Below are 13,287 nucleotides of genomic sequence, written 5' to 3'. Positions count from 1 at the left end.
AGCACATCCGGCCGGAAGTGAGGCAGGCAGCCCAGGAGGTCGCCAAGGCCACGGAGGAGCTCAGGCAGGCGCTGCAGGACAAGCTATGAGGCGTGTATCATATCCGAGCAACTCGTCCGAGACTAGTCTGATATCGTGTATCCTGGATAATGTCTTAATTCACGCTAGTAATCTTCGCGTATGCGCGATCGTCACGGAAGCCGCTGACTCTCGCTTTGTAAACTCGTAGGTGTCAATTTTTCTGCCGAGAGAAGCGTACTTCGGCTGTAATTAGAGAGAGAGAGAGAGAGAGAGAGAGAGAGAGAGAGAGAGAGAGAGAGAGAGAGAGAGAGAGAGAGAGAGAGATGCCGGAGCAGTGGTGCAGCGCAACACACGGAGTTGCGGAAAAAGTTCTAATCTCGTTTGGCGGATGTCAGCTCGACGAATGTTTCTATCCGGGATGATTAATCGCCGAGGAGGACGTGTCTCGCTCGATCTGACGACTAGAATTAAGATAGATGTGTAGATGTGTAAGCTTAGATTATCAAACGTTTTTGGGCAATGGCTTTTGTATCCGAGCACTTTGAGGCTATTCCGGCGATAAATTTATTCGTCTTCGAGAAAATCGCGCAAAACGCTCACGTCTGCGAGGATGACTTTCGAAGAAACTATATACGTATTTTCGGCCTGATAGCCAACGTAATAGCCGTATTTAAAAATTTCCACAAACATTCGCGATATTTATTGAGAAACCATTACACCTGCGAACGTACCGTTTAAATTATTCTATACTAATTATACTGGAAAGTCGTTAACCGCAATTAGCTTTTATTTTCACTCATGTACGACATTAACGTTTCACGAGACATCTTGTAAATACTTTCACGCATATGTAAGTCCCATCTCTATATATTTTCCCTAAGGATAAAAATGTTGTTTGTCACTCTATAAAGGAACACATGCTTCGACTGTAAGAATTGATAATACGTACCACTATAACTATTAATTCGCTAAACACAGCTCTTCGAGTACAATAAACAAGTTTTAAAAACGTAACAAAACCACTCCGACGATTAATGCGCGACCCTCTTCCCGTCCTTAAATTTTCCCGCGGAAACGTCGTCGCGCGGTATAATTTGAATTTCCAGCCAAAAGTTACAAAGTAAAACAGTGCGCGCTCTCAGCTCCTATGGATTGTATTCGTTTAGCATATACATGTATTTTTTCGCCCTTGCTTTAATTTTCCTGTGACAGAATATATTTCAGCAGTTACAGCCGCAGCGCTATATACGCGAAGTAAAACTTCTATTCATTTTAAAGTAGACGACTTTTCGCCGCCGCGGAACTCGACACGCACACACATAGCGACGCGCGGCATTCTAAGCCGAGCTCTGCATTATAAAGAGGAGCCTTTTTTAGGTCGCAGCTCGAAAATTTAACCGTAATCCTGACAAAGGGATTTTTTCATTTCTACGATTCTCCTTTTTGTTCGACTCTTATATACGTATACGTACACTATATACTCTTCGGATCGCTACAGCAGCGCAATGAGAGAAACGCCCGTTTTGTATAAACACAGGCATCGCCGGTAAGTACACACACACATAATATATAGTACATGAAGAAAGCCAGTACGTGTGCTGTACAATCCGCCTCATTATCGGTCCATTCCGGCGAGCCGAGAGAAAGAAGCACACACGACACATACACGCGAGAAAGAGGCGGCATAAACCTGTTAATTTCCAGGCGATCGGGGAAAAGCCGAGAGCGATTACAGGTTTCCGGGACGCGCTTCTTGTGAGGCCTGCCCGCATATCGATCAAAGACCTCTCGCTCGCTCGCGCGGGATGACTAATTAGCGGCCCGTCATTATTATCGCGGCGACTTGTTTTAATTGGCCGATACACTGTCCTGTGTATACAGGCTCGCTCGTCCTTTTGCCCAGGATCATATAGTTACGTCAGGGTATATACCTCCCTGACGCACGAGTTATGCTTTAATTAGCCTGTGTCTCCTGAGGTCGGCTAATATTTCAGATATTTATGAGCGACGGATCTTACGGCTTCTTTTACATCCTCGCTTTAATGCCGATCTGCGCGTGTGCAAGCTATTTATTTTTACGCTAGCTCGATTAAACTTTATACTCTCTTTCATTATTGAGCCGAGGCGGCGTGTAATCATCGTCGTATATTAATTCGCGAGTGCACACACACACACACACAGCGCTATCTCTCGCGCAGAACTGCACGTATCGGGGCGTTATCGGTCAGGCCGAAAAAAAAGAGAAAATCTCGCGGGGAAAAATCCGAAGAAATCCTAGAAGAAATCAGCGAAGGGAGAGAGAGAGAAGCTATTCGCGCGCGAGGCAGGATAAAAACATACCGGCTGCAGCTGCTGATGTTTCCGAAGGCTGAGCGAGACGGAAAGGGGGCTGGAAAGCCGATAGTTTCGTCATTAAAATCCACGGGATTCTATTCGCTCACACGTGCAACGCCGCGTCCAATTACTCAAGCGCGGCCGATAGCCTCGCGATAAGCCGCGCGCGCGCAAGTTACACGAGTCGCTTTCTCTCTCGCGTATACTTTTCTTTTCAAAAACAAAAAAAAGGACCGAACAACAAAAAACGCCAGAGGCGGGAAAAATTCGCGTGTGACCTTGAACCTCGTCGGAAGAGCGCGCGCGCGCGCGCGCGAAGAAGCGTGTAATTATTAAGAGCCGTGGAGAAGAGGGCGTGTCCCGCCGCGCTGATGCGCGCAACTTCCGAATATCGCTGATGCGAAATCCTTGTGAGATATCTCGAGTTATTGACCGGGGAATTAGTCTCGCGGGAGAAAGAACGTCGAATTTTAAAATTCGGTCGGCGTACGCGCGCGCGCGCACGTGCGTTTATCATATGTTTTATATATTGCCTGAGCCGATGCCGATGCCGGAAAGATGAGGGGCCGCGATAAAAAGCGCGCATGCGATGTTTATTTTGCGCGCAAGAGAAATTATTAAACGGTGCAGAGGGCAGAGCCGATTTTATGTAAGCCCGACGATCTGGCTGCGCATGTATATGTATTGTATAAGGCCTAATTGTTGGGTAATATATATGACATAACTATACAGGCCGTTATTGAGCAAACGTTCGCGGATCGGCTCGCTTTTATCTCTACTTTGGCGCAGATTTATGCGCCCATACTTCGTGCCGAGAATATGCGTCCTTTTTTCACGAAAACCTCCTCGACCGCCTGACGAAACATCGATTCGGAGCTCGAAGAACTATCAGCGCTATCTATTGACTATGTAAAGTACACACATACAGCGTCTAAATTATTCCTAGAATGTAACTATTATAAATAGTAACTATATCAACTGGACTAAAATTAATTAAGAAAGATAATCATTTATTATAATGCATATGATAATTCTAGCTCTAGTTTTACATGAATGTATGTCTTACGATACGAACTTCTGGTCTACGACCTACGGGAGGAAACATCTCGAACAATCGCTCTAGTTTCTTTAACATCGAAATCGTAACCTTCGTAATATACGAAATAACTATATATATATGTGATACTCGGAGGGTTCGAGGCCCCGAGACGCTGTTAAAAAGAAGGCTCAATCTACAAAATCCAGAGAGCGCGTCTCGGCCCCTCGGAGCTCCGACCTATCTCTAATAAACGTGATATGTTATACAATATAATATATAAATCGAAAAAATATATAGGGCGAATATGATCCCCTGAAATCACATGTGCGATAGAGAGTATATAAAGACAGCGTGTGCCTGGGTATAAGCGGTCGACGAGACTTACCAAATTGTCGGCGTGAAGATGATGATGGTAGTCCCGGTTGCCCCTCGAGCCACCGGGAGAGCTGTGACGCCGGCCTCCGCGCTCGCCCTCCATGTCGTCGTCGTAATCCTGCGGTTGAAAAATCGCCCCGCCGCAGAGAGCAACGGTATATCGCATTAGAAACGGATCTCGAGCTACTGCGTCTCGTATATATTTACACAATATATGATACATAAAAACATCGTGACTGAAAATGTGTGTATATGTGTGTGATTTGACGATGGCGCGAGGGTGATGTCGCGTGATAGAGAGAGAGAGGGGGGGGGGGATAAAGATCACAAAGTTAACAACTGTGCTCTCTGTGTCGTTTCTTTTTGTTGTCGAATTTTCTAACTTTCTTTTCGCAAATTCAACGAGTTATATAGAGTATAGCAGAATATAGAGAAAAAAAGAAGAGAAGAAGAGTCGCGAATATTGGCTTTGATTGTACCTGATTTTCGTACTCGTCATCGTTGGAGAGTGCGAGGTCAGACGTGGCGACCTGATGCTGCTGACTTCGCCTGCATGCCCCTCTGCAATGTCCCAAAGTACTGATTTTTCTCAAAATTGCCTGTTTTTCTCCCGCATCTTGGCTTTTCTCTTTTGTTTTGCTTGCCGGAGAAAACGCGCGTCACAAGAGTCTTACGGAATTTCTGAATGTTTTTCGCTCAAAGTTTCCCGCCACTACAAGCGAATCGAAATAAATACATCAACAATGGGCATCAGTCACTCGTCCAGCGCAAGAGTAATTCGAGCTCACTGAAGCCGATTGAAAAAGTCAGGGCGCTCTCATTCCAGCCTGTAATTTCGCGCGTCAATAGCGGAAGTCCGTTGTTTCTCTCCCTTTCTCTCGCGCGCAGCAGTGCCGCGAAATCGAACGTAGCATTTTCTCGTTTCTACACCGAGCTATGTATATCCCGGAGTCAAAGATGTGCGTGGCGAGCGGCCAAATATCGATTAACAATTAAACGAAATCGCGGCGACGGTAGCTATACAGGACACTTTTGCACAGGCCGTGCTCCAGAGCCTCGGGGAGGGAAGGGAATAATTAGACGGCCGACTGGGGTCATGCTAATGATTTCATTTGGGAAATTAACATTTTTACGATGTTAGCCGACCTTTTTTCTCGCTCCACTTTGGCAAGCCGTTCGGCGCGCGAGACTCTTTCGCATCTGGCGCGAGAGAGATTAAATCTGCGCTGCTGCGCTGCAGGACAGTAGCTCGCGCGAGGAATAGTTTTTTATACGCGACACCGGGCGGGGGATGATTATTGCTCGTGATTATTCATTCGGCCGTGTGTAGCCGTCTTTATTGCGCTCGACTCGCTAATGTATTCTAAGAACGGCCCGCGAACGAGAGACTGCTATTTCGAGAACTTTTACGATTGCTAGCGAGGAGAGTGAGGAAATTAGCATAAAAATGTTACGCCGCGGATTTTATAAGTCGCGAGTGTTAGCTCATGTTGTTCTCGCATTATAGTCTCACACACACTGAAATCTTGTGCTGTACAGCGTAAAACATTCAGAAATATGAGATCCGTTTTGGCGAACCCTTTTTATACACACACACTCGGAAAGTGACTATAGATGTAAAGTAGAACAACTGATTAGAGTAAGTCATTATTTGTTGCTTTCATCATTGACCATCAGACACATACCCAGATGACCCGCGGACCATCCAGCTCGATCTCAAGTGCAGAGACGAAAAGTTTATTGGTATAATTCGTATAGCTGCGCTGATGCAGTGTGTATGACTATGTACAGCCGATATCGAGAGAAGAGCCCGTTTATTAGAGCTCGAGGTCAAGTACCGATCGAGAGCGAACACACGAGGGTTATCTGGGTCGTATGCCTGATCATGTGAAGTGAATATAGTAAATAGTGAAGAGAGTAGATGATATAGTAGAGAAGTATATTATAGTACATATCAGTGGTAGTAGAGTATAGACGTTATTTTATAGAGTTAAAGGAGGAGAATAAGAAGAAGAAAAGACAATCGCAAAGAGAAAGAGGTAATCGACCTGGTCCGGCTGCCCATTTCGGGCCCGAGGCCGCTGTCCTCGCTGGGCGAACGGTACTCCTGGTTTTCCCTAGGCAGAAGCGGTCCCGTCACTCCCAGGGGATCTCCTTCGACGTCCATCAGCCGTCCGGGCCGGCAACAGGCGCCGCTTATGACCCTCTGCGAGAATTCGTCACCGTTCAACAGACTCTCCCGTTCGCTCACTTTTCCCTCTCTCGCATAAACACACACACACACGCTCATATCTATATGTGCACATACAGTCACGCGAGAGCTTGCGATGCCCGAGCTTTTCGTCTATACCTGTTGTGTGCTGATGTTTCGTTTCGCGTGTGTAAATGAAAAATCGTGGTCGGCCGCGTGCCGTATGTATAGAGGAAAAATAGGTTTCTAGGCTCGACGTATGAAAAGCGGCGAATCGATGAGAGAGCGTGGGTATAGTGCTTGCTACCTATCGTGCGCGCACGCGGATATGTCAAAGGCTCTGCGTGAGCCCCCGAAAAGCCTACGTACTATTTAAAATATGTAATTCTTCGAGAATATGCATTTATCAATTCCAAAGCGATGAATGCGGTTACAGTAATAGCATGAACGGCCCCAGCATCGGGCCCAGCAAGGCTGTTTTGCCAGAACTGGCACACGGCTGTATCTATATAGGCTCGGCGGGCAAATTGTGACGAGGGAAACGGGAAAGCCCCTATGCGCCACCTATCTTCGACGGCTAGAGACACGGTTACAGCTTGAGCGGTGGGGGAAAGCATACCAGTCCAGAACTGGTTTGTTTTCGCTGCTATAATCGCGGTAACTCATAAGTGCCTTTTTCATCGTCAATAGATCTGCACTCGCTCGCGACAGTATTCATTATTGAGGGAAACAAAGCTCGCGTACGCTTCCTCGTCCGTTGCGCAACGAGAGTATACAGCAAAGCGGCATGAGGCGAATGCTTTATTTATTCTCATGCCGTTTTGACGGCGTCGACGCGATGTGCCTTTCTGTCTAGAGCGATCGTTATCGTACACGCGAATAGAAATTGGTAAAGGAAAAAATAGCGGCGACTTTCTTATCGGAATATTCAAGGGAATTAATTAATCCGGTTCGCTTGTTGTCGAGGTGTTACGTAAGCAAGAAAAGCTCGAGCAAACTCGCTCTCCTGCATTCTCGTATATAGTACTGCAGACGACAAAAACTCTGATTATTGTTCGCACAGCACGTAACCAACAATCTGGTGTGCCAAGCGCCTAAATCTAGCACAGTTACGTTGTGTCCACAGATATGTGTTGTCGTATAAATAAGCCAAGCAGATGTACATATTGACGTGTGAGATTCATACAGTGCGTGTGTTGAAAAGAAGTATTTAGTTTTATAGATTTCAGCTTAGAAAGCAGGACTGCTAACCGAAACTCTCGTCTACGAAAACAAGCTTCACTGCAGTGTACACCGTTTCGGTTGACAATTCGACTGCTTTTGCGAGTATTTCCTTTTTAGTTTCGTCATTTTATTCAGTAGTGTGAAATAAAAAGTTTCCAGTATAGCAATCAATATAGAAAGGAATAAGGGAGGATGTACTCAAGAGAGAATAGAGAAAAATATATTATCTGGATAGGCGAAAAAGTTTCGAAGAGTAGCAAACACTGGTATATAGAGGAGATAAGCTTCGAAGCGAAACAATATTTATGCGCTGCGCTTGGTATTGGTCGGTGTCGGTATCGCGGGACAAACTTATGCATCAAGGAATTTCGCAGTGCGTCGCATGCCGCGTATTGCTGATACTAGCTCTGCTCTTCTATATGCATGGTATATTGAAAGCGGATGCGAAGACGGAAATTCTCGAGACAGAGGAATCGAAGTGTGTATGGAAGTATAAGTTGGGGCCTTGGGGCGTCTAACAATTCCAAGGAGAACAGCAGCCGAGTCACCGCGCTTTATTGACGGATTATGCTAAAACTCTATCAAGAGTTTCTCAAAATTTAAATTATACACCGCCGAAGAGGAGCGAATTCCTTATGCAAATCGAGTAATGCGAAACAATAGCTCTAACCAAGTGGTTTATGTCGTGACGCGCATGTGTATGGCATAAACAAAAAGCTGTAAACCCAGTTCGAGCTTTACGTGTCGAAGGTTGAAGTTGTATTCGTGTTTACAAACTCGAAGAAAATCTAGCATGCAAGGAAAGAATGCGATTATCCGATTAGAAGAATACAAAATTTCCGCCGTCGTCGCACCGAGGAACTTGTGCCGGTTTCGTGCGCTAAAGCTCCAAAGCGTGTGAAAGTGCCGTGTATTCGAAAAACAGAAGCAGGAGTAAGTATAGAATGAAGGAAAAAATCGTAAGATAAATTTCGAAAGTCCAATAATCAGGTAACAGTGCGCTCGTGCAGTTCTATGAGGGACGGAGAGGGGGAGGATAATACACGAGTGTACGATTTCTCGAGCTTTCGCGCGCTCGTGCTGTTGTTGTTTTTTCTCTTCATAAACAAAGTGCGTTTAATCCCAGAGCCCCAGCTCGGTCGAAGCGCCAGATGGTCCACTTTGGCTTTTCGACTGCATATCGATATACTTTGCCTCGCACCTCTCCAATCGACAACGAGTTTCTTCCAGCCCTTTCTCTCTCGCTCGAGCATGTTTCCCACACACGCGCTCGAATCTTTTTGCTTTTTTTTTTTGTTTCACTCTCGTTTTTGCACTTTCGCAGCGGCAGCAGCCTTCGTCGTTTCTCAGGCTCTTGCACGGTGAAACTTTTTAATGCCTCTCTTTCCCACTCTGTTTTCGTTGTACGGGCTGGATGTAAGAGATATATGCGATTCGAGAAGAGGATATTCTACGAGGGGGTGTTTTAGCAATCTAGTCATGTACACACGAATATTGTAGGATGAAATATATAGAAAGTGAGGAGTTAGACAGAGCAAAGTGATCGTTCGAGCATCGCGAGGATTCCGCTTGGTTTCTTCCTTCTGTATATTTCTCATTACCGGCGATTCTCGGAACTTCTTTCGAAGAGACGAGGCAGCGAACGCGTTTTCTCTCGCGTCGAGAAGAGCAGCAGAAGTCGCAGCCTCGAGTATTATACTTCAAAAGCCTTCTCTGCGCGCAACTGTTTGTTCGCACGCAAATGTGCTGACAATTTATTCTCTTTATTTTACGTTATATGTATACAGCTACCCGTCGGAATCAGGCTCGTTCCGCGAGATCGTGGAAGATACAGAAGAGAGTGACAGAAGATGGGCAAGATTTTGTGAATACGTGAGAGGAGGAGAGAAAAAAATAGATAAAACTCTGCTAGATCAGTAAAATTCTTTTGTGTATAATGTAGGATGCACAGACAGAGGGTGAAGATAAAAATATATATTGAAAAACAAGAGGACGTATCGTCAGTATGAGATCTAAAAAAAGATATTTATAAAAAAAAATATATATATATGTGTGGACAGAGAGAGAGAGAGAGAGAGATTTGCGTGTCGGCGAACGTGAGATAATGTGAGTTTGAAATTGTTCTGGGTCAAGAGGACTTACCGGAAGCTCGTGCAGCGATGGCGTCACTATTAGGTCCGAGTTGTGTGCCCTGTCACCTTTTCTCTGCAACAATGAAGACGTATATATTCGTTTGACCCAACTTTTCTGCGCGTCCGGCGGTGTGAACTAGTTCTAAATAGTCTCGCGTTATAACAGGAGATATTATACACGATTCGGCGAATATTTAATCGCGAGCGAGGTGCGGCTTATAGGGAAAAATCCATTTAATCCGAATGCGAGCTTCAGCGTATAAATTCGACGCTAATGAGATGGCCTACAGCGCCTTGCATAAAATTCAAATATACTTTGGGAGAGCGCGTAATTTGAAATTTCAAAAAAAGAACTCCAATCCCGAGCTACTTCGCGTAACGAGTTTTCTCGGCCGCAGATAAAATCCAACGCGACGGAGTAGGCGGAAATAAAAAAGAGCATTAGAAAGAGCGCTTACCCTAGAGAGCCTGGGTCGGTAGACGAGATCGTCGAAGGCCGGCCTGTCCTTGCTGTCGACGAGCTCGCGCAGCTCGGTGAGCAGCGTGAGCTTCTCGTGCGTGTTCAGGAGGTCCCCGAGGCTCACGACGAGATCCTCGACGGTCAGTCTGCGGGTCCTGTAGTCGGCGAGAAGCTGCGAGAGCGCGGCCCTCTCGCTGCGCGCCAGGACGACGCGCGCCTTCTCCTCGACCATAGCGGCCGTCGCCGCCGAGATCGGGTGTACGCCTCGGTGCCTCCAATCGTTTAAGCTGCTACTGCATTGACGCGACTGTCGTTAGTATAACCTGGTCTCGCCTTTTGTCCCTTATCTCTAGCTTTACAGTACTTTTTTACAGTATGCTTTTTTATAAATATGCAGGGAAAGATTCTTATAGATGCACGCTAAATCGTAGATTCCGTCGGATGAATTGATTCAGCCAAACCTGTGCTTCGGAGGCATGCTGTGCAGCTCGACTCAAATTTACTCAAAGCCTGATATTATACTCCTGTATATGATAGGTATAGTAAAAGAAAGAAGCCTACTTTCATTTATCTCAGAATTAATTAAAATGTATGCCTCGTCTACCCCCGTATATGCGTTAACTAATTACGTTCTATCTTTAATTAGCGCAGTCTAATCGTAAAGTAAGCTTTTGATTTTCATGGAAAGCCGAGATACTTTTACATGATTTCAATTTTATCGGCAATGCTGATAAGACTATCTAATGAGTTTCGCGTATTCGATTTCTACAACTAAATGTACGGAATAAGTAGATTGAGAAACATTGATATTTACTCGTAGTAATCGTCTACCAGAGAGTATCTGCGTAAACAAAGTATCCATTAAATATAACAGCTGCAGCACATAGTGATTCGTGTAAATTATTTGAAAAATCTCTTCAACTAAATTCGGAAGGAAAAAACGACGTCGATTCGTCTTGACTCTTCAAATTCCTTCATTCATTAAAAGCCTTCTTGCCTCGCGCAGTATGGGAATTATAAATCCGGAGAAATATAGCTCGGCTTCGATATTACTTTCCTCGCCCGGTAAGTAGATTTCCGATAAAATTTGAATTTCAAAATTAATAAAAGAAATGTATTCGCGTGCGCGAGCCAGCAGCAGCAGCAGCAGCAGCAGCAGTATAGTTATAGTGGTATTAGAGAAAGTAAGAGAATATGTAGCAGAAAAGAAAGATGAAGACCGAGAGAAATAGATGTCGCTCGGGTGCTTACGCAGGACTGGGCGGCCGATGATTTCCAGGGCTCTCGAGCAGCAGGGAGTCGTGATCCTGATACCTCGAAACTGGCACGACCATCGGCTGGCTGGTGGTGCACGAGTGGGGCACCTTGCCAACGTCGCGAATCACCAGGCTCATCCTCTTGTTCGTTTTTAAGATCTGCACGGCCTCGTCGTGCGTCGCCTCCTCGAAGCTCTGACCGTTCACCTCGAGGATTTGATCGCCCACCTGTGTCCGACACAACACACATCGATACCTTTACAATCGCACCTACTTCTAACGCTCGAGCTGCTATGCTTGCGTTTGTTTTGCTATTGTTATTATCATATAGAAGGTGGAAGAGACAGACTCTGCGACGCAGAGCGAGATATACAACTGTTGAGGGGCGAGACAAGCCATCAGACATGAAGCAGATCCTTGTTTTTCCTTCGTTTCCACTTTCTCTTTTGTGATCGTTTGCGGCATGCTTCGTTATCGTGAAAGCTTTTTACCTCGAGTATTTTTCTTGTAAATCAAAAACTTTTATCCGTACCGACGCGGGCTGGTATACGGGCTGTATATTTTCGATTATCATCGGCGTACGAACGAGAGTTTTTGATTTACGTCGAGCCTTTTCCGCTCTCGCATATTTTGTAGATATAGAAAATAGCGAATCTATACATAGTTTTATAAAAACATGCATTCGAGTGAAAATTTTAACAAAAGGCTACTCGGCGACAGTAAATGGCAAAAGCCGCGCGCTCTCGGAAACGAGCGAAAACACATCGGTTTATCTCCGCTGAAGGCATTATTTCACGAGATTAGCTCGAGGGGTTACGAGCGCGGGCCTGTACCATTCATTACTGAAAAGCATCTTTTGCAGTTTCATGGAATATCGATAGTTCGAAGGCCAAAGTGTCTCTCCTCTGGGGTGTAGTGTATTTACATATTGTTGTTTGCACTACGCTTACCTGCACCTGCTCATACATTCGTGCGCAGTGAAAACCCGAAAGAAAAACAAGCCATCTGTTTCAAGTCCGCTGATCTGATGATTTGTTTCGCCGCGTTAGGTGCTGTATACCTCATATCTTCGATCGATATTATTAAAAGAGTGTAATTGGTGAAGAAATAAGTAGTACTTGAATCGCATCTAATCTATGTATCATATAGGCAGCCATATAAGAGAGAAGTTTGCTTACATAATAGAGATTGAAAATGCAAAAGTAAATATTCTTTGCCTTATTATCGAAGTATAATTATATTTTCTTAAATTTTGCTTACCATTGCTCGATGATCGACAGATAAAAAGTGTTAATTTCATGAGTTCGATGCTTGAAATGATTATGAAGATGGGTATAATGCGTTTAAGGTCTACATCTGCGTATTCTACGCCACTATTTCGCCATATGTCCCTCAATATTTTCAGAAAAAACTGCACCAAAACTTACTCCACGCGTATACAGTTGACACGTCGCAACGACAAAAAATAAAAATAAAAACGAACACTCGTCCACTAAAACTTCCGCGAAAACAATCTCAGTCGAGACAACAGAACAATGAGCATGAACCGCGTACACGACGTCAGAAATAAGCACATCGGAGCAAGATAAGCAAGCGAGTCTCACCAGTAGACCAGCGCGGTCGGCGACGCTGTCCTTGTCGACGCCGGTGACGTAGATCCCGAGGCCGTACTCGAGGCCACCGCGTATCATAAGGCCCAGCGACTGGCCCGGTTCGATGCAGAGGTCGACCTTTCTCGTGCGAGGTCCGTATCTCGAATCACGTGGCGGATTGACAGGCGGTGGCGATGCAGGTCTGCCCTGTCTGTCCATCCAGCTGCAGGTCTGCTGTCGGTTCTGCGGCCAGATCGGGTGGCCACCCCGACAGCGAGGGTCTATCGCCGGACCGCGTACCGTCATGCTCAGCGTCCGGCAGGACTTCAGCATCTGCAACATTGAGAAATGGGGTAAAATTTCACGGGCACGAGGCACTGATTTTACTCTTTAAAAAAAGCGGAAGTCCCTCTGGCGTGAAATCATACGTACGTGCTCGTGCAACATGAAGCGCCGCTTTTTGCAATATTTATTTTCAAACTCGAAAACGCTCGTCGATCTGTACGACATTGTTAATGGAATATTTGTTCGAAAGCTCGTTACTCGCGCGAAAGTTTTTCGATCGAGCAATCCCCACAGCCGCAAAAAGTCTTCGGACGGTACTGTTGACTTTTCATCCAAGTTTTCAGCGCGAATATAGCGCTGCTCGTTTTCCGAGTCGTT

The 13,287-nt window shown here is 45.5% G+C and overlaps 1 protein-coding gene across 6 annotated transcripts in view; it reads right to left on the bottom strand.

Moving 5' to 3' along the window:
• LOC100121157 (whirlin) overlaps positions 1-13,287 on the bottom strand; it is a 62,157-nt gene that overhangs the window by 23,233 nt on the left and 25,637 nt on the right. For 3 of the 6 annotated variants that reach the window (XM_031929279.2, XM_031929282.2, XM_031929280.2), the window contains 8 exons: positions 12,637-12,957; positions 11,028-11,260; positions 10,591-10,617; positions 9,775-10,069; positions 9,327-9,389; positions 5,818-5,975; positions 4,249-4,330; positions 3,780-3,887 (listed from right to left, as the gene is read on the bottom strand). In XM_031929279.2, the coding sequence (XP_031785139.1) occupies positions 3,780-3,887; positions 4,249-4,330; positions 5,818-5,975; positions 9,327-9,389; positions 9,775-10,069; positions 10,591-10,617; positions 11,028-11,260; positions 12,637-12,957 (1,287 nt within the window). The remainder of the gene's footprint in view (positions 1-3,779; positions 3,888-4,248; positions 4,331-5,817; positions 5,976-9,326; positions 9,390-9,774; positions 10,070-10,590; positions 10,618-11,027; positions 11,261-12,636; positions 12,958-13,287) is intronic. The other 3 variants (XM_008213196.4, XM_008213197.4, XM_031929283.2) reach the window with 3 other exon arrangements.

Source organism: Nasonia vitripennis, chromosome 4 (genome assembly GCF_009193385.2).
Source record: "Nasonia vitripennis strain AsymCx chromosome 4, Nvit_psr_1.1, whole genome shotgun sequence".
Taxonomy (NCBI): Eukaryota; Metazoa; Arthropoda; class Insecta; order Hymenoptera; family Pteromalidae; genus Nasonia; species Nasonia vitripennis.
This window is presented reverse-complemented; position numbering and strand designations above follow the sequence as displayed.